The sequence below is a fragment of the Rhamphochromis longiceps genome, linkage group LG20, assembly GCF_057381845.1.
Source record: "Rhamphochromis longiceps isolate RC_006_pf linkage group LG20, R_longiceps_female_GT1.1, whole genome shotgun sequence".
In the NCBI taxonomy this organism is placed as follows: Eukaryota; Metazoa; Chordata; class Actinopteri; order Cichliformes; family Cichlidae; genus Rhamphochromis; species Rhamphochromis longiceps.
This window is the reverse complement of record NC_140576.1, coordinates 15693130-15720800: the sequence shown is the minus strand read 5'-3', so window position 1 is coordinate 15720800 and position 27671 is coordinate 15693130. Positions and strand designations below refer to the sequence as shown.

The 27671-nt window shown below is 41.3% G+C and overlaps 2 protein-coding genes across 3 annotated transcripts in view; both read left to right on the top strand.

The window, feature by feature from the left end:
- lamb2l (laminin, beta 2-like) overlaps positions 1-1830 on the top strand; it is a 71803-nt gene extending 69973 nt beyond the window's left edge. For both annotated transcript variants that reach the window (XM_085392998.1, XM_085392997.1), the window contains exons 33-35: positions 47-223; positions 354-519; positions 1263-1830. In XM_085392998.1, the coding sequence (XP_085249124.1) occupies positions 47-223; positions 354-519; positions 1263-1402 (483 nt within the window). In that variant the 3' untranslated portion in view covers positions 1403-1830. The remainder of the gene's footprint in view (positions 1-46; positions 224-353; positions 520-1262) is intronic.
- Positions 1831-4293: 2463 nt separating this feature from the next.
- Positions 4294-27671, top strand: part of lamb2 (laminin, beta 2 (laminin S)) — a 43574-nt gene continuing 20196 nt past the window's right edge. The window contains exons 1-8 of the mRNA XM_085393626.1: positions 4294-4427; positions 4802-4868; positions 18689-18858; positions 18980-19115; positions 22546-22619; positions 22714-22902; positions 23657-23720; positions 26716-26918. Coding sequence (XP_085249752.1) covers positions 4838-4868; positions 18689-18858; positions 18980-19115; positions 22546-22619; positions 22714-22902; positions 23657-23720; positions 26716-26918 — 867 coding nt within the window. The 5' untranslated portion in view covers positions 4294-4427; positions 4802-4837. The remainder of the gene's footprint in view (positions 4428-4801; positions 4869-18688; positions 18859-18979; positions 19116-22545; positions 22620-22713; positions 22903-23656; positions 23721-26715; positions 26919-27671) is intronic.

The window sequence follows — 27671 nt, the reverse complement described above, 5'->3', positions numbered from 1 at the left end:
TGTGGTTCCCATAACTCTTTCCTTCTTCATGTCTCATTTTTTCCAGGTGGAGGGAAAGCTGGTGAGCCTAGACGCCAAGCAGATGGATGTCATGATGCGTTTAATGAACCTCTCCAAGGAGGTGGAAGCTCTGAAGAACAAGACGGAGCAGAACAGACAGATGGCAATCGAGGCTAAAGCACTGGCCGACAATGCCACTAACCTAACATCTTCACTGGAGCAGGTGAGGCTGTTGGTGGAGTTTGGACCAAACTTATTGAATAAATAAATAAATAAATATATATATATATCTATATATATATAGATATATATATATATAAATTCTTGAATAAAACGATTGCATCATCTGCCAGAGCCTCAACAACACAGAGAAACAGTATCGTGAGCTGCAGATGAAGATCGAGTCTCTTGGTGGGGTGTCTGGAGGTCTGAAGGACATCAACCAGAGGGTCAAAGATCTCAAAGAGGATGCAGAGAAATGGCTCAAGAATGCCACCAGTGGGATAAGAGAACTGGACGGTAAGTTCATATGGCTGCTCTCAGTGTTGACTTTGTTCTTCAGGTGAGCTACATACAGCACATTGTGACCGTAGTGCGCGACTTGACCAGAAATTGCCTGTAAAGAAGTCTCCCGTGTTAAACTACCACCGTTTAAATAATGTGCCATTGTTCATAGTGTACAAAAGACTCTGACTAGATGGCACAGTCATGTAATACAGCTCCTGCCTTATGCTAAAACCAGGATAACTTGCAGCTGTCACTGCAGCAAGATTCATAACATAACACATGATGTCACAGATGAGGATGAGATGAGTAGAGTTACACTGTTAATATTCATAAAATATTCCAAGATAAAGATCAGTTCCTTTCACAGGATCCGTGGATGTGCTGTAACAGGCACTAAATGACTAAAAGTAAGTGATAGAAATGAAACAATATCATTATATGTGGGCAGGATAGAAATGCAGAGAAACATTAAAAACATCAAAGCAGAGAATTCACAGTTCAAATCAGTGAAAATCAAGTGAGCGTTTCTGCCTTGGAATTAGTTTTAAGTCCTATATTAATTTAGGATAGAGCTATTACTGATATGTTTATTGTGTACTGTATGGTTTAACAATCGCATCTGCAGATTTGGCATAGATTTTTGGCTCTAAACAAACAACTAAGAACTTCGTAGTAGGACGTGGCTGTAGATCAACCTTTCAGCCTTTTGTGCATGCTTGTTACTTTAACTTTTCTCTTGCTCCCTGTGATTGCAGAACTTGAGGAAAAGTTCAAAAACAATGAGAGGCGGATGGAGAAGCAGCGCTTGGAGTTGGACAAGCTGAAAGACAACGCAACTAGTGTGCGGGACGAGATCCGGCATCGAGTGCAGAACTACAACACCTGTGTGCGATGATGCCTCCTGCGTGTCATCAGCTGCTGTAGTAGAGGAGAGTTAGAACTGCTGTTGTGACTGGAAAACAGAAAATTTGTCACCAATGAAAATAAAACGCTGCTCTGGGGGTTCCTCCATTCTTTCACTGGTATTTCAAGTTTTACACATTACCTGCAAGTGTTATGTCACAGAAATGCCTTCAACTGTCCATGTACTGTTTGAGTCCTCAATATCACTCCTGCCCTTGGTGGTGTTCATGTATTTAAGCTATTACAATAGGCGGATAACCTGTGAAGAGCATTTATTTCACTCTATAGCCAATAATAACAGATAATAATGGAATTGATTTACTGTATGTGGAAAGACTATATCAGAGTATGTTATCAGTTACCTATACCAAAAGTGCTTTCAAGATGTTGAGTGTTTGTGTTGTTTGACCACATTAGTATGGGGTGTACACACTGACATTCCTATTAAAAATTTTGAAAGTACTTTTTGTGCTTTTTCTTTAATTATAACGTACAAATATTCATATAAACATACACTGTGAGGTGATATGATGAAGACAAAGTCAATCTGACACTTTATATAAATGCATCATATTTGTGTGAGACTGTATGCAATATTTACATTGCTTAAGAAGGTATGTTGCTTCAGTGTTTTGCTACACAGGGGAACCTTATACACAGTTAAGTGTATAAGTTCAATCCCATATTTGTCTCTCTTTGCCCACAGCCTTCATCTCTTCTCAATTTACCACCTCTGCAAAAACACAGCTTCTACACTCACTCAAAGTTACGCCTAATAGATCTCACCCATCATTAATGCCGTTAGTTAATAATGATAGTCACTTTGCCAGCCTATTGAATCCCTGGCTCAAGTTACAGAAAGTCATTTACCGCTCCAATTTTTAAACATTTTCAATTTACAGTAAAAAAAATAAAATTCAAAGTGTGACACAAGTGGCTGGTGATGGGCCGACACTAGCAAGCTGCCCCCTGAATCTGCATCTTGCCAGGCCTGTGGAGCATTTTAGCAGCTTTTAGCTGAAGGTTTTGTTTTACAACTTGACTGTTTTTGTTCTGTCTCGTTGTTCATACGCATGTTGTTTTCAGCTGAGGATTCGGCATTTTTCCAGCTCTAAAAACCAAACTGTACGCTGCTGTTTCCCTATTAAGCATCCCAGTTTGCTCTTGACTAGCTGGTGAACATTTTGTGGCAAAAGAGCCAGAGATTTTTTCTTGGGAGTTGGAGGAGAGCAAAAATGTAGCTCAAAGAGAATGTTGACAACTGTTGTATTTGTCAAGTTGCCAGAAACTGCAACTCAAAGTCAATGGTGAAGCTGATCTAATTGAACTACACACCCTCTGATATATCCATACACACAGCACCATTTTATTGGCTAATTGTAACTATGTTGCTGGGTGGTATCTTCCAAGTCATTAGATGGGTGTGCTAAATGATATGAAAACCTCTGTGTGAGAGTGCAGCATGCAAAAGACGAACAAACAAAAACCAAAAACAATGCTAACACATGGTGAACTTTCACCAAATACTGGCTCTTATTTCATTTGAGTGTCAGGGATCTGTTCTCAGTATGAAAGGCCTATTCTCTCTTGGTTGTGGCATTGGATCCTGGTCTCTAACAAAGAGGGGCTGTCCTGCAGCAGCACAGGGAATGTGCAATATGACAGAGGTTTATAGCAGGCTTTGTTCTGGACGACGATCTGCCAGCAGTGAAACACTGGCGCACATCAGAAACAGTTAGAACTACGTACTACTCCCATGTGAAATGATCCACATGTGCAATGCAGTGGATTACATGAAGTCAACAGCTTTAGTTCATATAAGATTGATTCATTGCACCAAACTTAATTTCTATGATATTTCTTATCCCCGGACATAACTATTAGTCACGCCGTGCGGTCCACCTGCGTGGCTGGGCTGGTGCTTTCAAGCATAGAATCTGTGATAACGATCACGGCTCCTCATTGGATTAAACCAAAGGGAATCCAATCCGTCCTGCAGGGAGCGCGCATTCCTGCTCACGGGGACAGAAAGGGGGCTCGTCGGAAAACATGCAGCGGGTTACTGGAGGGAAACTTGACACAGGAATTACTTTGAATTCATTTTGCTTTAGCAGGGGTTTTTTCAAAACTCCATTATTGCCTACATAGGACCATGTTGATAAAGTGAAGTACATAATCAAGTAGCTTTTGTGCCGTCCTGGTATGTTAACAAACTGTTTTTAAAAAAAAAGCAGGTAAAGCAGCCAAATAAACTAAAAAAATAAATATAACATAAAAATAAAACAGACATGACAGTGAACTCAAAAAGAGAGTATTGTGCTATGAATCCAGTACCAACACCTGGACTCACCTGTAGAACCTCCTACTCTGAGGACAGTAACACTTCTGGCAGGGGTAACTTCTTTGGCACAACACCATAGCTTTCCTTGTATGTTTATTTACTTAAGCACTGCGGCCTAGTCATATTTCACATAGGAATCATTTTAAAGGTTACTGTATACATTACGTATAATCTGCTGGAAGTTAACCTATTGTAATATAGTGGGGGGGGGGGGAGGGGGGGAGCAGATTGGTGGAAGATACTGTAAACGGATTTGCATGGACTCATGACTAAACACCTGAATAGACGGCTCTGGGTGATGACGTGTTAATAATAATAATAATAATAATAATATGTTTTGTGAAGACGTTTCACCTCTCCTCTTTCACTGGTAAAACGTCTTCACAAAACATAAAGAAGTCCAGTTGTTATCTTTCTAAACTAATCGAAAACTCATTTAAAGAAAGGCAACTGGGTGTGCTTCATCTGCCCACTGAAGGAATCGAACACGCGACCCAAGGATTCGGCCCATTTGTGCGCATTAAGAAACTCCGCTCCAGTAAGTCCGGCCCAGGGTTTCCCGGGCAGAGAAGCAGGAGCAGAAGAACTGCTCAGCTCCGCTTCTGTCCGAGAACTCCGCAACAAGTGGACGAAGAGGGGCAGCAGAGAAGGAAACGTTGGAAACGCGACACAAACGGTGAGAAGGTTTAAGATAATGCTTATGATCAGTTCATTTCTGAAATAAGAGACAATCAGTTATACTTAGCTCGCTGGATAGTTGAAAGCAGTTTATACTTTTTTTCTCCTTTAGTGAACCGGTTTACAGAGAACAGAGTGGCAAACGGTGATTTAAATAGTAGAAACAGAGAGTGGATGAAAAAAAGTCTGTGAAGGAGTCCTGGTTGTCCTCTGCACTTCAATTGTTGGTCGTCAATTGAAAAAATAAAATCAAAGCTTCAATTTTTCCCACATTTTTAACTTTTCCCAACGCTCATTTTGCATCCAGTAACACAAAACCCGCCTTTAGTTGTTACTGTGTATGTCTAATGATGAGTGTGTTGCGTGTGGCAGGTTGCTGCGGCCCAGCGGGTGGATGCGCGCTCAGAGATGCGAGCCTCGGTTGCGGTGCTCCTCTGCGGTAAGTAACCTGCGCACCCTTTGAAGTCACTCCGTGTTTTCTGCTCCATAACAAACCCTCAGAAGCGATTCACTGAACGGATATGGCGGCTATCGAGCGACTTCAGGTCACTGGTCCTGCTTTGATTAGTCTGTGGAAGATGTGTAGCTTTGTTAATCCTGTAAATGCTGAGTTCAAAGACACGCAAGACCTGAAGGGAATACAACATAACAATAGCAGTGAAGTGAGATGGTCGGGGTCATACTCCCTTGATGCCTGCACTTGGTTCATAGAGTCCCTGTCAGTGAGAATGCGCTGTGATCAGCACAGTTTTCACTTGTCATGATGGAAAACAGGGAAGAAGACTGCTTTGCAAACTCATTTACAGCAAGCAAAAAAAGTCAAGAGTCAAGAACATTTCTTTCAAAGTGGCTTACACTCTAAAAAGATTTCTCTAAGCCTCGATGGTTGGAGTCAGGAACTATACCAAGGCACTATCAGAAACAGTAGTCTGGATGTGAGGCTCAAGGGATTGCCTTTTACATTTCCCTGTGCAGAGATAAGATAGCTGGTGTTTCTTTTTTAAGGGCCCCTGGTGCCTTCAGGGCCTCAGGGGTCGTCTGTCTGCGTCTCTGTCTTTCTCTGGGTGGTGTTACCGTGTTTTACGGTCCTCCTAAAATGGCCCAGTTGAATCCGCAAATAGAGACACCCACTGCACACATCTAGCGCCTACATACTTTCTGGATGTTAATGGTAAACACACAGGTTTATAGAATGTGGCTCACTCACCCATGCGCACACATTCACACTCCAATGAGTGTATCGGGAGCTACTCAGGGTTAAGTATCTCGCCAAAGTATCCACGGGCAAGATGCAGGCTGGGGCAGCCAGGGATCAATTGGTAGATAATGTGGTCTGTATCATTTCTAAGTAATCTTCTAGGTGAATGTGTGAGTGTGTCCAGTATTGAACGTGTGCAGCGATGAAGCTAAGAATTGAATACAAAGACATATCTGATTTAAATCTCTTTTCACTGCATCCTTCATTTGTTTAACACAACTTACACGGTACATGTGGGCTCCACTCCAAGCTGAGAGGTTGTGAGCTACACCTCTATTTCACTGCCTGATAACCGTCAGTAAATGCATTTGAATGCGTTGCTCCTTGCAGCTAGAAGCGAGTGTGCTTATTGCTGCAGTTAAAGTCTATGAGCGCCTGCTGTCAGGCCTCACTGATCAAATCTGCAGCTCTTTGTGATGGCTGACAGAGCTTAGTGGGAGGTTTCAGGACTGAAGTTCTGTCAGTGTTGCTGGCCTTAATGTCTCAGAGTCACATCAGAATAAACTTTGCAGGACAGTTTTTTTCTTTCTAAATCTGTCTGAATTGAATATACCCGTGCCCTTTGGTGCCTGTAATGGTTTACCCAGAGCTGCTTTTGTACACATTTTTACACAGCTGGACAATAAAGCACCGCATAATCCCATCACGTTCATATACTACTAACCAGCCAGCCCCGGTCCTTCTTGTCTTGCGTTTTTCCTGCCGGATGGCTCACTTACCAGCTTGCTGTGGTGTCGGTCCTCAGAATCATCACTCATGTGCTTCCCTGGAGAGAATCTTGTTGTGGCGGACAGAAGTTGGCCACAGTAGTAGTTCTATTCAAGAGATCCACTGATGAGCAGAACAAGTTCTGCTTTTGGCAGCCGCACCACAAGAACATGGAACAACCACGCTTGTGGTTCATGGACAGGAGAAACAATTACAGCAAGCAATAAACCTTTTACTCTGCACACAGCAGGCCTGTGTGTGTTGTTTAAGGGTATCAGTAGAAAATGTAACCACGCAGGTAAAGTGTAGGTCAGAGTTGATTCTCAGTTTTCCCATTTAGTAAGTCAAGAAGGAAAAAGGGATAAAGTGGGCTATAAATATGATTCCTCAAAAATTCCTGGCAAAATAAAAACAGTTTTTAGGAGAGTCAGGTTATGAGAAGACTGAGAGATGGAAATGACATGGAGCAAGGTTCAGTTCAGTCCAGCCATGGACTGTGGGCTTAACCCTGCAGGGGATAGAAGCCATGTACTCGTGTTTTATCTTTAAGCAATTAACAGCACTCAAGTCCAAATGTAATGATGGCGTTCTGTCAATTAAACCTGATCAAGTCACAGCCAGCGCACAGCTCATGAATCAGATTAACAAGAGCTTTCAACACGTCAATTACCAACAATTAAAAGTAAAATACGTCTTTGCTTCTGGTCTAATCTTCAACGCTATATACTTTCAGGAGTTTGATTAAAGGTGACTTTTTCAGGAGCTCACAGGCTTCAGCTTAAGTTTACTAAATTGGACAGAAGGACAGAAGGAACGATTAATGTGGTGAACTCTGATTTGACAAATGACTCCTGAGGATCGTTTTCAGACAGAGGAAGCTAACCCACTGCCAAACATAAATAAGAATTAAAGATAAATAGACTGACCAAGTATATCAGTAGGCATAGGACCTATTCTGTGTCATTTATGGCGCCATTATATCATCCTTGGACTCTAATAGTGTAGCTTTGCATTCACAGTTCAAAATAATCTTTATGGTCAAAATCACAGTGTTAGCAGCTGGAATAAGTAGAGAGAGGTGGGAAGTGTTTGACCTGATAAACCTCCCGCGCTGTCATTACTAACATTGGGAGGTGTCCATTCAGATGTCTCTGAGGATGAGCTGTGAGGTCAAGGGTCAATTCCAAACCCACAGGTCAAAGGAGGGGTTAATTGGCGTGTGTCATTATGTGTGCGAGACAAAAGCGAGAAAGGACTCAGGCTGATCACAGGAACAAAAGAGTCAGCCATCCCTTCACTCTTCTTTTCTTTTCACATGCTAGTTTCTTTTCTTCATGACTCCAGTTAGAAGTAGGAGCTGCAGCGAGACGGCCATATGTGTTGGTGAAGCACAAATAAGCTCTGGCAAAAAGGCTAGTTACCTTTAGACGCCTACCTTTAGTATTCGAAACCATTTAAAGTGCAGTTGAAGGAGGCACCAACTCATCATTACTCTGTAGGAACGAAAGGAAAGAGCTGGGAATAAGAAAGAAAAGAAAGCAAGCAAACCTGAACATAAAAAAGGGATCTGGATTGCCTCATCGCACAAAGTAAATCCTCTGTAATACACCTTTCTTGCAGGTTTATGTGTGTAGGAATTTGGCTTTTTTGAACTGCTGATACCCTCCTCGTGTGTGTGTGTGTGTGTGTGTGTGTGGGCAGGTGAGAGCTGGTTAGGCAGTGGGAACGAGAGAGTGTGTTCCCAAAGCCTTTGTAAGCGACAGCCTCCGGAAATGTGCAGATGCCAGAACAATGGTGCACTAAAGCCTGCTAACCACCAGTACTAGAAACAGAGAGAGAGGGGGGGAGACAGAGCCTGATTAAATAGAAGGGGGGTGGGGGGTACAATCAGGATAGAATCAGGACAATGAGAAAGAAGAGGGAGAGAAAGACTTTAGACACAGGGGTGGAGGGAGAGAGTAAACCTGTTTGTATAAAAGGACCATGAGTTGGGTTTCCTGGGCAGGAGCTTTTCTGGATGAAAAGGGGAGGTGCAGATAAACTAAAGGAAGGAGGACTTGAGGATGGGGGAGGTGATGGAGAGGAACAGGAAATGGTGCTGGCCTCATTAAAAACAATGAAGTGGCTGGTGAAGTTATGAACCTGAGTGGAGCTGCTGTGAGTCTCAAGGAGAACGAATGCGCAGCTGTAAAGAAGCGTGACCTGTGACCTGTCGTATGAAGACACACGATTGCAGACACATAGCTTTAGTTAGCCACTGTAAATGTTAATGACATAACACACTTTGAAAAAATCACGATGTTATTATTATTCACAGAAACATGTGAGACTAGGGAAAGCACGGTGTAGTTTAAAGTGGGCCTATTCTGCTCATCATGTTTTAGCTCCTCCCTGTTTTAGAGGTTAAGGACACTCTCACTTTAGGCCAGCTGTTTTCTGATTGGTTTCCCTTTGTAAGAGCAGCAGGTGGGTGGGGCTTCTGTGCTCATAGCTAGCAAGGATTCCTTGAGATGAGACTAATCCCATAAAGATCAAAGAAGGGAATAAACATGTTAAAGAGTTATGAAGCCTGAGCCTTTGGTTAACATGGATTAATTGTTCACACAATCTTTGTTCATGCTTAGTATGAGCATCATCCATTGGAACAGAATATACATCCAAAGGAAGTAAGGACGATTTGTGATGTGAGCGTGCAATCAAAAGTATGAAAGGAAAGCAGTTTTTATGCTAGATTAACAAATTATTTTCAGCAAATGTTATGAATGATGTTATGAATGGATACTTTTTATTCAATAAGATGTGGCTCTAATATCCACAAGAAGCAAAAATATGAATGTCCTTTTCCTTTCCAAAAACTGTGGCTGCACTGTCTTTATGTTTGTCAGATGCCAGGAGCTTTTATTGCTACGGGCCACAGGCTAAGTCCAATAACAGGATTAATGGAGTTCTGTAGCATAGCTTGTTAAAAACTAGCTATGCTCTCAGACGCGACCACACCTGATAGCAGACAAGCAGCAATTAGAATGTGACGCTGCAGTGTGGGAGGGTTGAAGGAAGGAGACGGAAGGGAGGAAGGACAGAAGGAAAAGGGGGATGAAGTCGAGACAAAGAGAAGAAGAAAGGAAGAAGGGAAGGATGGATTTGGTGTGCTTAGCATTTTCTTGAGATATTTGAAATTTTACTTGAGTTGCAGTGGAAGAAGTCACAGTGTGTGGTGCTTTCATCTTGGAGGCCTGTAATTACACACATGCACGTGCGCATACACACACACCCCCACATGTAACCATGTACATATATAATGTTTCTTGTAACCTTGGGCTAGCTGTTTCATATGTTCCAAGTCACTGAATGAACAGTCCATGATTTACTGCTGAAATCAGATATGTATACTCCACAAAATGATGCATTAAAAATGTACTTCATTGAATATTATACTGCCCCCAAGGATTTTGGAGGCTTGTTTTTTATAAGTCATAGTTACAGGCTATTATACACTAATGAAAACATGGATGTAATGACTACATTGCATTTTTGCAAGTGGATCTATATCTTGCTCCTTTCAGGCAAGCATACAAGCTCCTACAGTGTGGCCTTATGGTCTTAGGTCATTGTGATTGCCCCGCCATGTTACAAATACTGCACCCATTTTCTATCTCCGTATTTCCCCACACCTCTCTTTCTACTCATAAAACTTACAATGGCTGTTGCTTCAATGCAGGAAAAAAAAGAAACCTTCTTTTGTGGCTGCTGCAGATTGTGGTACATAGAAGAGCCTGCTGTCTGTACTGAGTCAGACCCCGTTAGTCCTCTTTTTGGGAGTGTTTTTTTTTTCTTCAGGTAAACGTCATTGTTTCACCTTGTGAATCCAGTAGGTCCCACACTGCAGTGGAAAGAGAAAGGCCGGAAGAGCTTATAAGGGGAATTTCCTGTAAGTGTGCCACACCTGCCCTGAGCTCCTGCAGTGAAAAAAGGGTGAATATAAATGCAAAAAGACCCAGTTTGAGATACAGAAAACTTAACAATTCTTGGTTACCTTTGCTCCTCTCTCAAGGGACTAATGGGGTCATTGTCAGTTCAGACCTGGTATTACAAAATGACTTCATGAAAGCAGTATTCCCCAGTGTATTTTAAATTGTGCTCAGAGGATCTGACCTAAGCCTCAAGCCACACAAAGGTTACCCTCCTCTCTTTTACACATGTGGCAATTTCAGCATTTATCAAGCCGACACAGTGCAATTATGTTATTAAAGTCACTTAGAGTCACATACAGGAATGTGAGCACAAGAATAGACCACACTAAATGCTAATTTCAAGTCCCATGTGATGCTTTCAGTTTTCCCTCTAAGTGGAGCCAGATTTTCTTCATCAGGCACTCTGATTAGCACGTCCAGCAAACGAGTATGGAGTCTGCTCGGTGCTCTGGGTCACCTGCTGAGCACCAAGGCAAATACACAGCACCGTAATCACTAAAGAGACCCACAGGAGTGCAGTCTCTTTGGTTAAATGACCGAAGGAAAAGCTGCACCCAGCATCTGGTGGCCACGTGTGCCTCGTATTTGGTGGATTTATTGACCTTTAGACAACATGGCAGGGGGAGTGTGGCTGGTAGATCATTTTTAGGTTACAGCAAACATCTCACACAATCCTGCTAAATCTGACCTGCAGTGTTTCCATAACTCCCTCTGATCACATAAAGCTTACACTTTGTAGGTGTTATGTGATGGGACTGTACTATTTTGCCAGTTTTGCAGTGGGGACTTTAACATCAGCAGCATTTAAAGATACCGTAATTGCACAGCATAGATATATATCCACTCAAAGTTAGGTCTTGACTCCTTCTATCCATCCCAGCTGCAACAGGGTGAAAGATGGGGTGCACCCTGGACAGGCCACCAGTTTGTAAGCCTGTTTGACCAGTTTAATCTCCATAAGATGGAGATTATGCTGGATAAACTCACGAATATATGAATTATTCATGCAATCTAACATTTGATTGTGTTGATGTAGCTGACTAATGTATGTGAATTTCCCATTTGCTCATTCCCTGATGAAAAAACAAAATGCATCAAAATCATGCACTCTGTTTCACGTTGATGCTTCTTTGGATGTAAGTACTCAGTAACAACAGACATGTGGGAATGACGGCTTGCGGGGTGGGCACTAAATGCACTTAGCATGTTTCCCGTACCGCTAAGATAAAAACAGACATTGTTCTAGCTCCTCACTCCCCTGCCCACCTGTTACTCACAGTGTCTTGTTCCATATTTTCTCTCCGGTGCGGAGCAGCTCAGACATCTCCAGGACGGGACAGGAATGTGAGCATATCCTCTATTCCAACCAGCTGCTTCTCAGTGCCATGCCTTGTTAATGTAACAGTCTGTGTAATGGGCAGCGCCTGGCCTTGCTCACTGAAACTCTTGCGTTTTAGATATCAATGCAGGCGGTCAGTAATAAACAGTTGGGAAAGACTCAGAGGAGACGTCGGAGTTTTTATTATAGAAATGATTTGAAATACAAACTTTAATTGGTTTAAGACTTCACGTGTAAATGAAGTGAAATGTGTAAATAATGGCTTGTGTGTCTGTGGTAACTCCAGTTACTGCAGTTTTGAATTATGGTGTGCATCTGTAAGATGTCTCAGAGAAAGCGTACTAGAGCCCTCCATGTTAGCCTTGTTGATTATGACATTTTCCCCAAGATCCATGGCCCTGCTCTTAGGGTCTGCTTTTGTAATAATAATTTTGAGATAATAAAGAAATAATTTTGCTCTTATTCAGTAAAACTTTTGTCTCAGCCACTGATTTATTAGATTTTACAAGAATTTTGACAGATGTCAAGATTGTCGTGGGCCCTACGCTTAGCCTTGAATCTCTAACAAGAAAGTAAGAAATACAGACACAGTATCGTCTCTGCTATGGACATCATTTACTTAAATGATGGGTTACATCAAGGTTAGCAACTATTTTTAGGAAGGAGGCCTTTTTCAGTAATGAACAAGGTGAGCGGGAGGTCAGAGTGGTGAATCCACCGCTCTGACCTCCCGGTGCAGTAGACATTAAGGGAGGAGAGAGATGGGAGGTGAGCTGTGAGGTGAGGAGGAGGAAGACCAGCTGGTTGTTTGGCTGTGGGAGTTAACCGTCCATCAGCTAAGTGCCGAGCAAAGAGAGGACGGAGACGCATGGAAGGGGAATGTAAACTAATTAGCTAGGAGGAGTTAAAAATAAAAGCAGTTGACTTCTCTTTGCCGGGCCCTTAAAGCAGCTATGCCATGGTGACTGCTAAACATATCTGTGGTGCCTTCTAGTCCCACACTGTCTTATGTCATGCAGCTCTTAAATTATGCTAATCCTGTCTGTTCACTTCCCCGGGTGAGCTAATATTGGATCTGACCCTTCCATCATTTTATTAATGTTGGATGCATGTATTGTCTGTGTTCTCCCAGCAAATACGTGTGTCCTTACGTGCTTTCTCTTCAGTCCAATTTTTGACTGTTTGCCTTGGTTTCCTGCAGAGTTTACACTGGTTCATGTGACAGCAAACTGTCTTGCCAGACCGTGCTTCTGGAATGTACCACGCTGATGTCACATCCCACTCACACACACAGAGCTAGAGGTTTTCATTAGTCTGTGGATTAGATGGGTACAGCTGAGTGACAAATTTAAGGAAATTAAAGAGGCAAACTGAAAGAAGGAAAACCGTTTTACAGCTTTGTGATGGTGATGATGTGAAACCATATGCAAACAAAGTGTAGCTGATTTATTCCTGTAGTGAGCTGCAGGCTTCTAGTTGGAGGTGATATCAGTACTTGACATATTAGCCCACTACCATTCAGATTTATCACAGCTGTTGCAGTGCAGTTTCATCTCTGCACAGATTATGCATGCTGACTTTGAAAAACTAACAATATATTAATCTTAGGCTAGCTAATATAGTTGGTACTGAGTGAAAAGTATCGTTCTAACAGACTGTTCTCCTTCACTTTCTCAGTTTGCTTTGTGTGTTTGTTAGGCGAAGGTGTGTAGTATAAAACCAGACACAATTTCATAAAAAGTACTGAAGGTTGCAGATTCTGTCCACAAACTTTTACATTTTTAATTGTTCTTTTTTCCCCACATGCCAGTTTTTACAATGAGAATGTTTCACTGGTAGAAATCTTCTGTAATCTGTCACCAGTCTCTAGGCAGCGAAGAGTTACAGTAAAGTATGTAAATGCTGAGAGCAAAGGAGGTCATCTCATGCTGACAACTGAGAAACATTTCTCAAGAGTTTTGTGAAATAGTGCCGATTTAATGTGGTATATGGTCTGCTTATAGAGAATGGTCAGAATTTGAGTGCAATCAGTGGCAAGTATGAAAGGAATAAACAGGGTTCGTACGGGTGCTTGAAAATGCTTGAATTTTAATATTGTCCTTTCAAGTGTTTGTATTTTGGATGCGGTGCTTAAAACTGCTTGAAATTGTAACTGTATTTTATTCACAAATAACTATCTGATTGAATACTTTTCTTATCAGATAGAGAATTAAAATGAGCCGCAAAGTCTAAAAGCTAAATTTCTCCACCTGAGCTGCCTTGCTGGCAACCTTATCCTTTTAGTATTGTTGTGTGGTGCGTTTTTCTTTGTTTTAGCAAAAGGGTAACAAAGGCATTTAAATCAACCTAGGATGATTTGTTTTCATTTTCACGTGTTGTTACTGAGGTGATGTGAAGTGAAACGTGCATCCTTGTTTTTTGGGAATGTGCTGGAAAAGCTACAAAATTCACCTTGATAGTGCTTGAATTTGACCCTGAAAAAGGTGTATGAACCCTTAATAAAAGCAGACTTCACTTGGAGGAGGTGTGTGTGTGTGTGTATCGAGGGTGGTGAATTCATTTCTGAAAGCTCCGCAGAGTTTAATCTGTATCACTGCCTCTGACAGTCAGAGACTTTCCTTATGTGGAAGACCTTTCGCCTGAGAGCCAAATTTAACCATCCAAGGGCATGAATGTAATGATTTCATGTCATGTTTTTAACTCAAGCTGAGAATAGGTTAACAGCTGTTGGCAGTAGTACACGACATGGAAAGCAAAAGCAGTTTTTACGGTCTGATGTCAAGATTATTAGAGAACAAATATAAATAAATAAGAATGTGCTATGTGGCTGCAAGATGATGTACAAGCTACATTCAGTATGGTTTTACTAGGGTGTTACAAAAGCCTGGTTGAACAGCACTGTTTTGCAGCCTTTGTGACACACACACACACACACACACACTGCACATACCAGTAGCAGTGCCCGAGCCTCCCCTTTTTTCTTTCAGCTGTCACCCCACGTTTCACTTTGCATTCCTTTAATGACAGTATATCAGAAAAATTGAGGAGAAGAAGGAAGGAAGCAGCTGATGCACTGGATTGTCCTTGTGACATGGGCCTTGACATCCCCTCACTTCCATCAGTCATCAACATAATTATCAGTGCTGCAGTTTTTATTATGTTCTTGAAAAACTGATTAAATGATTAAAGGTAGTTTCCTTGAACCTAATACTGCTCCCTCTTGTTTTTAGTGCATGTTTGTGATCAAAAGTTCAAAGGTAAAAGCAAAGATATGCAATGTAAATTGATTTAAAACAAAAGTAGATCATCCGATAAGCCAGAATGAGCAAATGGCATTTTGTTGGTTGGTAAACTATGAGGGTTATAGGGTCACGGTCCAAGTCCAACAATGTTAGGTCCACTTTTAAAGAGACATTCAGTAATGCCAGCTAACAGCAGCTAACAGTGACACAGACATTGGTGCTTACCCACAGAAAATGTCAGGATATCCTCAACAATTCAGATCAGTACTGCTGTCATTAGACAGAAGAAGAGTATCTGCGGTAAATGGGGGATAAACAGTCTAGAAAAGTCAGCCATTGCTGTTTTTTTCTGCATTATCCTTGGATTATGTATTTGGAATTGTAAGGGGTAAGAAAACGGAATACAGACTGCAATTTAGTGACATCTAGTGGTAAGATTTTATACACTGGACCTTTAAAATCTGTCTGATTACTGTTGTCCTCTTCTTCTTCTTTTGGCAGCCCCCTTTAGGGGTTGCAACAGAGGTTCATTCATTGGAAAAAATATGTATTCCCTGGCCAGTTGGCGATTGTGGAAAGCTGCTTGCTGTTGCTAGGAAAAATTGTTTGCAGTAAAACACATGGTGCTGCACAGACAACCTCCTTTGCATTTGCTTTGGTTGTTGGCAGATTTCTGAAGTCATCAGTAGTTTCTATGGAGGATGCTGACTTGTTTGCAAACAGTTGCCAACCATGTGCTAAGCAGTTGTGAAACTGTGAAGCTAAAGTTAAAAAAGGATCCCCGCTCTCTTCAAAGTTTTGTAATGTGTTAGTTTCAGAATGAAAGTTACAGCTTTAACTTAGAGGGTGAATAGTCCCTGCTTCTGCTTTGCATTGTTCTTTTTTAAGCTTCATTACTGCTAAGTGCTTAGTTAGTGAGTGTTTTGAGACAAGTTGGCGTCTTCCAATTGCATGGAGGTTTATGGTGCAGCACCGTCTTTGTGACCAATCTGTTCATTATCCTACATGTCTTGTTTTTACAAGTGGTGATGTCATCCTGGGAGCACAGCGTAAAGCCGGTGAATTTTTCACAGAGAGATAAAAGACATCCAGAAACCTAGTGATTACACGACACATTAGATGTCTGTTTTACTCCTCCACCCTCTCCTCTCCACCTCTGATACATGTACACATGAACACCTTTGAGAGTGTGTCAGTAGTTTCCCAAATAGGTATCAAGTAGCATCTGTGTATATCCTCTCATTGTCTGCACAAAGGCTGTCTCTCTTTTTTCTTTCACCCATCAAACCATCCATCTGACTCACTCAGTGTCCTCTCAATGTCAGATTTCTTTGATAATAATAACTGCTCAACAAATCCTCTAACAGGTGTCTTTTGTGTAATCAACAAGCACATAGTTGTTCACTTAAAAGGGGGGCTACAAAAGGTTAAAGTGCCTTTAAACTGTCATTTGAGCCATGAGTTTAAATACATTAATGAGTGTATCTTCATGCAGAAGAAGATAGAAGAAGTGTTGGTGTAGATGCACAGGTGTGTGTGAGACTGTGACCTCATCTGCTTGTTGCGCACTTAGCTTCAACAAATGTGAAACTTTGTCAAATGCCAGTCAAACACAGGTTTCCTCCGTAGTGTATGTCAGGATTGGGTGTGTCATATGTCAGTGTCCATGTGAAATCCTCTGCGCTGTTGCCATCAGGCTCCTGTCTGAGCTCTCAGGTCATCTGACCCAGCGGTCCCCAACTTTTTTTGCGCCACGGACCGGTTTATGCCCGACAATATTTTCACGGACCGGCCTTTAAGGTGTCGCGGATAAATACAACAAAATAAAACTAGTACCGGTACCGAAAAAAAGAAGATTTATTCATAACACATGTGACAAGACCCAGGAAAACCGAGTTAACGATAAAAACGATAACAAAATAATGCTAAAAACCGATAAAAACCCTGAAAACCATACATTTCATACCCAAGCCTCAACTCTCGCGGCCCGGTACCAAACGACTCACGGACCGGTACCGGTCCATGGCCCGAGGACATATACAAAAATCTAAGCAGAAGCTCTTAGGGGACAGAGTGTTCCCCATTGTTGCCCTGAGGTTATGGCATAAATTGCCTTTGGACATTAGACAGTCACCTGCATTGTCCATATTTCAACTGCCTCATCTGAGAGTATAAAGGTATAGCAGGTATAGCACCTAGTCTTTCCTTATGTGTGTAAGCATTAAAAATATCAGTGTTTCACAGAAACGCCCAATTATGCAGAAGGTTGATGTCATGGCAGGCTCACAGTAGTCATTTAGACGAACATTACTCCCTCTTGAGAAAATGAGCTGAAACTGAGGCACATAAAAGGTTCAAAATAAGTGTGCTGTCAGTTAAGTTTTGGAGCCTTGCCCAAAGGCTTTCAGAATCCCACTGGCTCACCAAGATCTCAATAAATGCATGTAGTTTATTCTGCTACAAAAAAAGTTCATAGTAAGTTGTTAAGTGTTAGCATTTTATCTTTTAGGGCCATTTAAAGTGCATTCATAGAGAGGGAGGGAGGATTAGAAACACCTGTTATTTGACAGCCCATAGACTGACAACAAGCACCCGAAGATCTCGTCTCATACCAGTTTCCTCATAGCAGTACATACACAAACGATCAGAGGTCCCAGGAGGAGGAACTCACGTCAAGATGTCCGGTGGAATGTGTGATGGCTGCTGCTGGTTGTCATGAAAGTTTATGAGGTTTATTTTAACTCCCACACATAGCACTGCTGTTCAGTCACAGCGAGGCTCTAGTTTTGTATCACCTAGACGCCCTGTCTCGGTACTTTGTGGTGCTCACCAAATCTATAAAAAACAGGTGTTTCTGCTTTTTTACGTAGCTTACAAGTCTGGCTTAGAGTAAATAATCACATCCCTATTATAATCACCATCAATAAAAAGGAAACCTGCATTGGCTTCTTCCCATTGGCTTTTAGCCAGCGCCTGTGCTCGGGTCATTTCTTTGGAACACATCAGAGCCTGTTAACCTTCAGAGCTGCTTTGACATAATGTTGTCCCAACACTGAAATATTTCTTGCTACTGTTTGATTGAGAATTCAGCTATGACTTATTGATAAAATCAGATTTTTGTTTTGTTTTTTTTATAGCTGAGCATTATTCTTTGTATGTGGCCAGTACAGCATATCTTTATTAACAAAAGTGCTACACTGTCAAAATGCACAAAGAACAATAGCACAGATGTCACACTGCTCATGCTGTTGTACAGATATGGACACAGAGGTCACTGAAATCTGTGTTTTCAGTTTCATATATAATATCATTGATAATCTGTAGAAGCAAACTAATTTGTACATAGTTATTTTTGACCATTAGCTCATATTATTTCCTTACAGGGAGTGATGTGAGAATTTCCTGATGTTAAAGGCCATTGCTAACTATATCTGCCACCATTTCAAAAGTTTCTCTTTGATATTTTGCAGGGACTCACAATGGATGTTGATGAAACTAATGCAGCAGTATTCCATTGACTCAAAGCTGCACATGTTTAGTTTCACTACCCATCCTAGAGTCTTTTCCTTGGGAAGTGATAAGAGCTTGTGATGTTGTCTAAATAATCAGGTCAGAATGGAGGGTACTGATTAGGTCTGCTTTACTTGCCAACTCAAGCTCGTGAGTGGGTGCACTGCTGGACAGTGATGCAACCATTGTTTCCTGTTCGCTTTAATGAATTTCCTGTGTTCTTTCCTTCAGTCCTGACTGTTGCTGTTGGTCAGGACCCCAGTCAAAGCCACGGCTGTGCCCATGGCAGCTGTTACCCAGCAACTGGGGATTTACTGGTTGGACGAGAGAAGAACCTTAAAGCCTCATCCACGTGTGGAATGAGATGGAAAGAGCCTTACTGCATTGTCAGTCATTTGCAGGTAAGTGTTTTTGTTGAACTCTGCTTTAATCTCAAGTAACAATTGAAGGAGTTAAATGTGTTTCTTCACTACATTCTGTCTGTGACTCTGTCACACTTCCTATTTTGCTGTCCTGCCGCAGGATGAAAAGAAGTGTTTTGACTGTGACTCGCGACGGCCTTATAATCCACTGTACAACACCATCAGTCACCGGATAGAGAATGTAATCACTACCTTTAAGCCTCACCGCAAGAAGTCCTGGTGGCAGTCTGAGAATGGTGAGGAGACTTTATGGTCATCTACTGATTTCCAAGCCAAGTTTTTGAATAAAATCTCTTTGGGAATCATCTTGTTGGTGCAAAAAACCATTTTACCTGTAAATGAAAATAACTGAAAAAAAGCAGCTGTTGTCCAAAAACAATGTTCAAAAACTTTCAGAAAGCCTGGAGAACTATTGCTAAAAACAACTTTAAAACTGTAAGAGAGTCTAGCTCTTTGGAAGCAAAATATGAAGACATGAGGAGTGATTTTATGATTGATGAGACCTACAGTGGGTTTTTGTTATTGTTAAATGTCTCTTAGATTAGCGTGAAATTTTGCATAGTTTTCACACTTTCCTGTCAACCTCAGATGTACTCTGTGTTTAGTGTGTTTTGCGAATATTATCAGCATGTGCCAGATCATGTTAGCATTCATGTTAGCATGTAGCTTAAAGACTGCTGGACATAAGAGCAGTAGACTCATCATATTCCCACATAGCAAAATTGGTATGGCCCTGATCTGGCCCACACAATGTGCTTACACATGTCCCACATACCGCAAAGAATGACGGCCCTTTGGTGGCCCAGATCTCGCTTGCCTGAGATGGGCCAGCACAAGGAGTATAGTATTGCAACATGGCATTTGGGTCTTCTAACTAAAATAGGAAAATAGGAACATAAATAGTGCCATCATTGCCAGACCTGGCCCACATCTGGTTGACATACACCCTGCCATGACACCGGTCAGTCAGAAGTGCCAGTTTAATACCAGATCTGGGGCAGACCTGTTTTCTATGATCCTGGGCCACATAACCCAAACCACAATCAAGCTAGATGGTAAATGGCCTGCATTTGTATAGCGCTTTACTTAGTCCCTAAGTACCCCAAAGCGCTTTACACTACATTCAGTCATTCACCCATTCACACACACATTCACACACTGATTATGGCAAGTGCACTGACAGAGGCGAGGCTGCCGGACACCACCGGAGAAATACAGTATTAGTTTTGTACACTTATACACACACACACACACACACACACACACACACACACACACACACACACACACACACACACACACACACACACACACACACTGTGGCCAGCATCCTCTGAACAGCTACAGATGTCCTTAATAACAGAGTGAGCTCTGCATGCTGTGGCATCTGAACAGAGTGAGGGAAAAGGAGAAGATGAAAAGTTAAGACTCTGATGTCAAAATAAGAGTGAGAATAAGTGGAATATTTAAGACAGGGTGGTGCACAGTAATAAAAACAGGAAGAGGGACAAACTATAACTGTTTTTTTCCAGGTGAGTTAAATTCTTCATCACTATAAGTGGTCGTAAGGATCTGTGCATGACTGGCCAATTTGACACAGTGCTCGTTTTAGTTGTTTGTGAGTCATTCCACAGTAACAGAGTGGTGTTGATGACAGCACTGTGAAGCTCTAGACCCAGAATAGATCGTTGAGAAACAGAAGAAGAAAAAGAGGGGCAGGAAGTACAGTGACTATTTTTACTCCTGGTAGCTGCAGCTTTTTCCATGGCATCTTTGTGGCATTTGTTTGGTGAATGTGGCAGCGCTCACAGAAGGCCGCTTTGATAAGGACACAGTGCGTTGATTGTCTTTACATATTAAATAGAAAGCCCATTTCCTGGGATTGCATGCAAAAATTACAAGGACATGCAGGAAAAAGCAAAAACCAAACAACCAAACCAAGCAACAGGAAATAACCAAAGGCAGTGATTAAGAATCCTGATGAAAACAGGAGTCCAATAAAAGGACAGGACAACAATGAGGATGAGGATAAAACACAAGGAGGGAATTTAAAACACAGAAAGCCACACAAGGGACTGACCTTCAAAATAAAACAGGAAATTAACAAAAAACAAGCTTGATGCAGACATGGGGAAATATAGGAAACACACAAAAAAGTGTAGGATTATTAAAATTTAAAGGAGCTACAACTCTGTTAAATTTCTTGAATACTGATCAAGTAGCAGAGGGCATTGTTAATCATTTTCTGCTGCTTTGGTGTTACTGAATTTAATAACAGGTGAACTAGAGGGGCAACAATGGGACAACCTCCAAAACAGGAATGGTTTCAGAGGTAAGGGTCCCTATTGGTCGACTCCTCCAGGATAGCACATCAGTATGTACATTTGCCAGAAGGTTTGCTGTTTCTCCCAGCACATCTCAAAGCCATGGAGGAGACTCGAGAAGAGGGAGTTACTCTAGGAGAGCTGGCATTTGCTATAGAATACCAGAATCGGCAGGTCCACCACTGGCACCACTTTCACAGATTATGTTTTGATCCATTAGATGCTGCCCAGTTTCACCTCAGTCTGTTCAGGAGCTCAGTGGTCTTCTGGTCTAGATCTGGGAGGAGATCCTCCAGGACACCATCTGTCATCATCTGTCTCATATAATGAGACAGATGATGTCAGGCATGCATACAAGCACATGAGGCTATACAAACTGAGTAGCATCTGAGTAGCTGCAGTGAAATTTCATGTGTTTTTAAAGTGTTCATTTATTTTTTTTTGAGCAGTGTATAAGGATCAGGCAAAAAATAAGCCTTCAACAGAATTATGAGTGTCAGGTGCTCAGTGGAGCAGGTGTGTTGTGTGCAAACTCATTATGTGTGTTTCGATTCAGTTACATAAAGCAAAAACTGATCTATAATAAAGGTCAGAATCTACTTTCTCCTCGTTTTCTTCTCTCTTTTCTGTGCCTCATCAGCTTCATAGTAGAGTGTGCTTGTCATTCTAGTCTAAGAGAGTCTGACCTTATTGTCTAATAACACATTGGTGTAGGAAAAAAAGAAGACGTGCAAGCGACAGGAGGCCTGAAAGGAACCATAGGGAGGGGAATATGAGGACTGGGCTCTTACAAAAATGAGCTGTGCAGAGAGCATCATGGAAGAAGGTGCATGAGTTTCAGAACACTTTCACTGAAACTCTGGATGTTCTTACTCTGCCACTTCCACTGCCACACAGCAGCATCTACACGCAGATGATACAGCAACACGGGTAGAGTCTAGTGCCCAAAATATTTTATTAGTACTATGGAAAGATCCTTTTGGCTTTGTTACTGCAGAATTAACACAAAACAAGGAGAACAAGAGTGAAAGTAGAGTGGCCCTTCAGAGAGAGAGCTCTACAGCTCAGGAAGTATGTGGGCATTTCCGGCAGGCACTCCGCATTTCTCCTGCCAACAGTGAATGTTTTTCCTGTCAAGGATCCATTCCACCAGCCAAGTGTGTGATTACCACTTCACATAATGCCATTAACCTTTATTCTGTGACATCCATCTGTGGGAAATGATCATTTGAATGTAAGCAGTTTATAAATTCTTCATGCAAACCAACTGACGGACATTAGCAGATACAGAATGAGTGAGCCTTATTAACATCTCTGCTATTCCTTGTCTTTGTTCCCACAGGAAAGTCGGATGTCTTTATCCAGCTGGATCTGGAAGCAGAGTTTCATTTTACTCACTTGATTATGACGTTCAAGGTTAGAAAAATATCACAGATCATTATTTTGACCTTCATATTTTCACATGCAGTCAAAATCATATATGAAACAAAAAGGCGTTGTTCTTTTACAGACTTTCCGGCCAGCAGCCATGCTGATTGAGCGTTCAGCAGATTTTGGTCGTACCTGGCAGATCTACCGCTACTTTGCCCATGACTGTGCCGCTGTCTTTCCTGGAGTCTCACAGGGTCCTCTGCGTAACATAAATGACATCATATGTGAGTCACGCTACTCTGATATTGAGCCATCGACAGAGGGAGAGGTGAGCGACTGTTTTGACGCACTAATCCAATTTGAGACAAATGTGAAAATGACCTTGATCTTAAAGCATTGTTTAAATCTTTGTCATTTAGGTGCTTTTTGTAGTCCACACGTAGGACACACTTACAGCCTGGTAGTTTATCAGTTTATAAAATTTCCTAGCAAGTGAAAAATTCCCAGTTTAATCCTGGAAGGAAACACAAATCTTTTTTAAGGTTTGCAACATGCAGGGCATTTGGTGTACAAATTAAATGCTGCTTTGCTGAGCCCTTGCGAATAAGGGAGCAGCTCAAAGTAGCTTTAGGTGTAGAAATTTACTTTCTCGCTGAGAGTCTTCGTGCCGTTTTGCTCTCACTCTCTTACCTTGTCTTGGACTGTAACCAGGGGGAAACAGCCTGGCTCAAAATCTGTCAGTGTGGTTCTTTTCTGGGGTAATTATTAAACTTTAAAAAGGAGGTAGGCTGTTTTGTTTGTTTCAGTTTTTTCCTTTTTGACAGAGCAATATCAAGAGTATCTATATTTTGTTCTGCTAATCCTTTGAAGGCTGGAAATTAAGTAGCAAGTCCTTTGTCAGTTTGGTCTCCAAAATAACAACACTTCTTTTAACAGATTCTGAGCTTTCAAGTAGCACCTACTGTCCTAAAAAAGGACAACTAACATTTTCTATTTGTTAATTTTGTCATACATGCATATAACATGATGTGGCATAATACACATATGTAACGCATGTGCATAATATTTATTTCCCGGCTTAGGTCATCTACAGAGTGTTGGATCCAGCCATCAAGATTCAGGATCCATATAGCCCGACTATACAGAGTAGGTCCCACACAACAGCCTGCAGCATGCAGCAGTCATCAAAAATGTTAAACAGATAAAACACCTGGTCTATATTGGCTGAATCTTTCTTTTTTGGGGTTTAATATTAAAACATATCAGGCATCATTTACATGTTCGTCTAACAAGTGAAAGGTTGTTGTTCAACTCCAAAACCTTTTATGCGGTTATGTCAGGAAAGGCATGCAGAGCTACCCCTTGTGACAAGGGAGCAGTTGAAAGTAGCTAGCTAAAATTAGCAATGGAAAAGTGCCTGTGAACTTGTTTTTATGTAATTTGTTTTATGTAATTTATATGTATTTTTAAGAGATCTCGGACAGTTAGCACATCTCAGAACAGAGAGGTCGTCCACAGTTTGCTGTGGACTTTCCTTTGCAGTAACTTCATTAACAACAGGATCAAGGTCTGACAGGAAGCAATGCTCTGTGTTATCTTTGTGTGTTCAGGTCAGATGTTACACATGGATGTCTGATTTGGTGAAATAGCAGCCAGTCTCTCAACCAGTCTTGTGTTTCAACCAAAGAAACCTTCAAACCTTTTCCCTCACTGTCTTAAAGTTTGTCAGAACATGTCCATTCCCCTTCTGCTCCTTCTCTAGTCTGAATGGCCATGTGGTTTCCTCCTCCAATCACCCCAGACTAGAATAGCCTCTGCCCTGGTGACTGGATCCACTGGAGGTTTCTTCCTGTTAAAGGGGAGTTTTTCTTTCCCGCTGTCACCTCTTATGAGCAAGCTGTAAGTGCTTAGGTATTATTGTAGGGACTTTACCTTACAATATAAAGCACTTTGAGGCGACTGTTTTTGTGATTTGGTCCTATAGAAATAAAGTTTAATCAAATTGACATTGTTGCAGGGATAAACGTGTGTAAAGCTACTCTTACTCTGTATTGTTTTTCAGATAAAAAGTAGCAAACCACACCAGTGTCCTAGATTACACCCACCCTCATCACATCTGCTATTTTGTGCTGCTTTTGGTAGATTGAGTAGGTCATTACCGAAACGACATAGCTGTATCCATATTCAGAAGTTGGTACATTGTTGGTAGGCCACCCTTCAAAAACATTGGTGAATATCTTAATTTGCCCAGCTCAGTAATTATTGCCCTAAGAGTTCTTGATGAGCAGTTGCTTCTGTAAAAACAAGCTTCTGTTACAGTCTTATAATGAAGTACATGATCATGTAAATGAAATATTACTAGAAGACACCCACGACAAATGTGTAAAAAAAATCAAACCAAACCCCCTGCCCTTTTCCCCTTCTAGTCATACTCACATTTATCATCATAAATCAAACTCCAGCAGACACAATTAGCTCTTGTTATTCAGCTGTGACACGTCTCTCTGGGGTGTGAAACATGGCCCTGCTGTGTGGAAGACATGGTGAGATGTGAAAAGCAGCTGTTTCTCTCCCACGCAGCCTCCCCGTCCTAACCCTCATATTTAGACTGGCAGGACATGAGAGCTTTTCCCAGAAACCCTAGCATGATTTCCAGTGCATCAGCAGAGGCTGTCCGGCTCAGTTGTTAAATATATTAGTGGAGCTGGTCCACATGTAGTACTCTAACTGCCTCACAGCTGAACTGTTTATATTTAATGTCTGCTGCTTGCAAGACAATTGATTATATCCAGTTATATCCATTATTAGTTCTTCTTCGGTTGCTGTTTAATTGTATCTTTGTCTCTTGAGGAAGAACCCAGCAGGGCACGTTACTGATGGACATTTACAATAATAATATTACTCACTTAATATTCACCTTTTGTGACCTAAATCCTTCGACCACACTCAGTACACACTCACTGGAATATTATACAGGAAGCTCAGTTGAGAACACAAAATCCTTAATTTTACTTGGTTTTCGGGTACTTGCCATAGCGTTCATGCAGTACTGACGTTCTGCAAAAATGTCTTTAGCATTACTGCAGTGATTTATAGGTCTGTGATATTTAGGAACTTTATATTATTCTTGATTGGTTTTTTTGCCCGGGTGGTTTCTGCTTTGTCGCAGTGAAGGGAAAGGTCCTGTGTTCTAACATGCACTATGCTACATAAACATTAGTTTGTGCGGCGACTGCTATTGGTAAACAGCTGGACTATAACCACAGAGAATGTTCCAGCATGTCGACAGGCTGAAAAGACAGACAAATCCCTCTGGAAAGCAGTGAGCTTCCTTCCCTAGCTCGTGCCAAATAGTTTCAGAAGATTAAGGTACAGGATGAGGGAAGGACTCTCTCAACGCCACATTCCATTACTGTCTGTCATTTTTGGACGTGGTGTCAGTTTAAAGCTGAAGTTGTGCTTGATATATTCAGTTAGCAGCACCTGTAGTTTCTACTCTTTATAGCAGACAATTAAACAAGTCAAACAGGTGTAGTTCTCAAAGGTGTTTGAACTAAGACGCTAAAAAAATATTGCCAAAAATAAATTCATATATGACTGAAATATTTTTACCGTAGTGTAAGGAAGTACATATAAGGTGTTTGGACTGGCGGCAGCAACAAATGTAACGTCGAGGTACCTCAGAACTATGATGGCTAACTGATCCTTCCTCCATCCCAAATCATTAACTTCAGTTAGTGCGTAATGCTTTGCCTCACATTCAGCTCTGTTATGCTCCACTGGCTGACGTCCTCATGCTGCAGCAGTGATCCTTTGGACAGTTGTGTTTAATGGGGATGGACATCTTTTATAAACCCCTTTTTTTAAATTACTTTCGCTACCCCACTAATGTCATACATTAACTAAAAGAGTTTAGCTGTCATCTAGTTTTTTTCTTCCCACTGTCACCAGTGTTCACTGATAGGGGATCGTCTGATTGGTATATATTTTTTTCTATTGTCGGGGCTATACCTTTCAGTACAAAGTGCCTTGAGGTGCTTGTGATAAAGTTGAATTTAACTGAATTAAATTATTAGTAAGCTTAAAATATCTGCACCCTGTTCCTCTTCTGCTTATTCTATCTGTGTCTTCTTTCCATCAGACCAGCTAAAGATCACCAACTTGAGAGTGAATTTCACCAAGCTTCACACTCTGGGGGACAACCTGCTGGACCCCAGAGATGAAATCAAAGAGAAATACTACTATGCAATATACGAGCTTGTCGTTCGTGGAAACTGCTTTTGTTATGGCCATGCCTCAGAGTGTGCCCCCATTGATGGCATCGAGGATGATGTAGAAGGAATGGTGAGTGATGAAGTTTTCAAGAAAGAACAGTGACGTCAGAAAAATCCAATACAAACAGAATCTCACATGTTTTTTAACTAAGCAAAAAATATATGTATTTGTACTTTGGTTGGGTAACATCGGAGGTTTCTTCCTCTTAACAGGGAGTTTTTCCTTCCCACTGTCACCCCCGATGAGTGTTTGCTCATCGTGGTTCATCTGATTGATTATTGTCGGGTCTTTAACTTACATATAAAGTGCCTTGAGTTGACTGTAGTTGTGATTAGGCTCTACATTTTTAGTTTTGCTACTGTAACTGTCCACTTTCTGCTGTGACCCAACAAATTTCCCACGTGTGGGACTAATAAAGGGTTATCTTATCTTATCTTATATAAATAATATTGAATCCAACTGAATAGAATATAAGCTATATATATTATTTGCCTGCAGTCTCGAAGCCAGTGACAATGCCCACAACTACTACTTTGTAGTACTCACAGTATTAGCATATTAGATAAATTAATTGATAAAGTTGTTATTATGTAGAGACGATCATGAATATATGCCCAGAAAGAGATTTTATTAAACAGCTACATAAATATAAAATGAATGCTTATATCCCACAAAGTTAAGGGATGCATTTATTTGGCCAGTTAAAGTAGGAAAAATGAAACATGACTAGGTCTTACTCAACTCCCATTCCAGTTGCCAAACGTGCCATTAAACATTTGCTTGGTAAAGGTCTAATGGTGAAACATTCAACCCAGTACCATG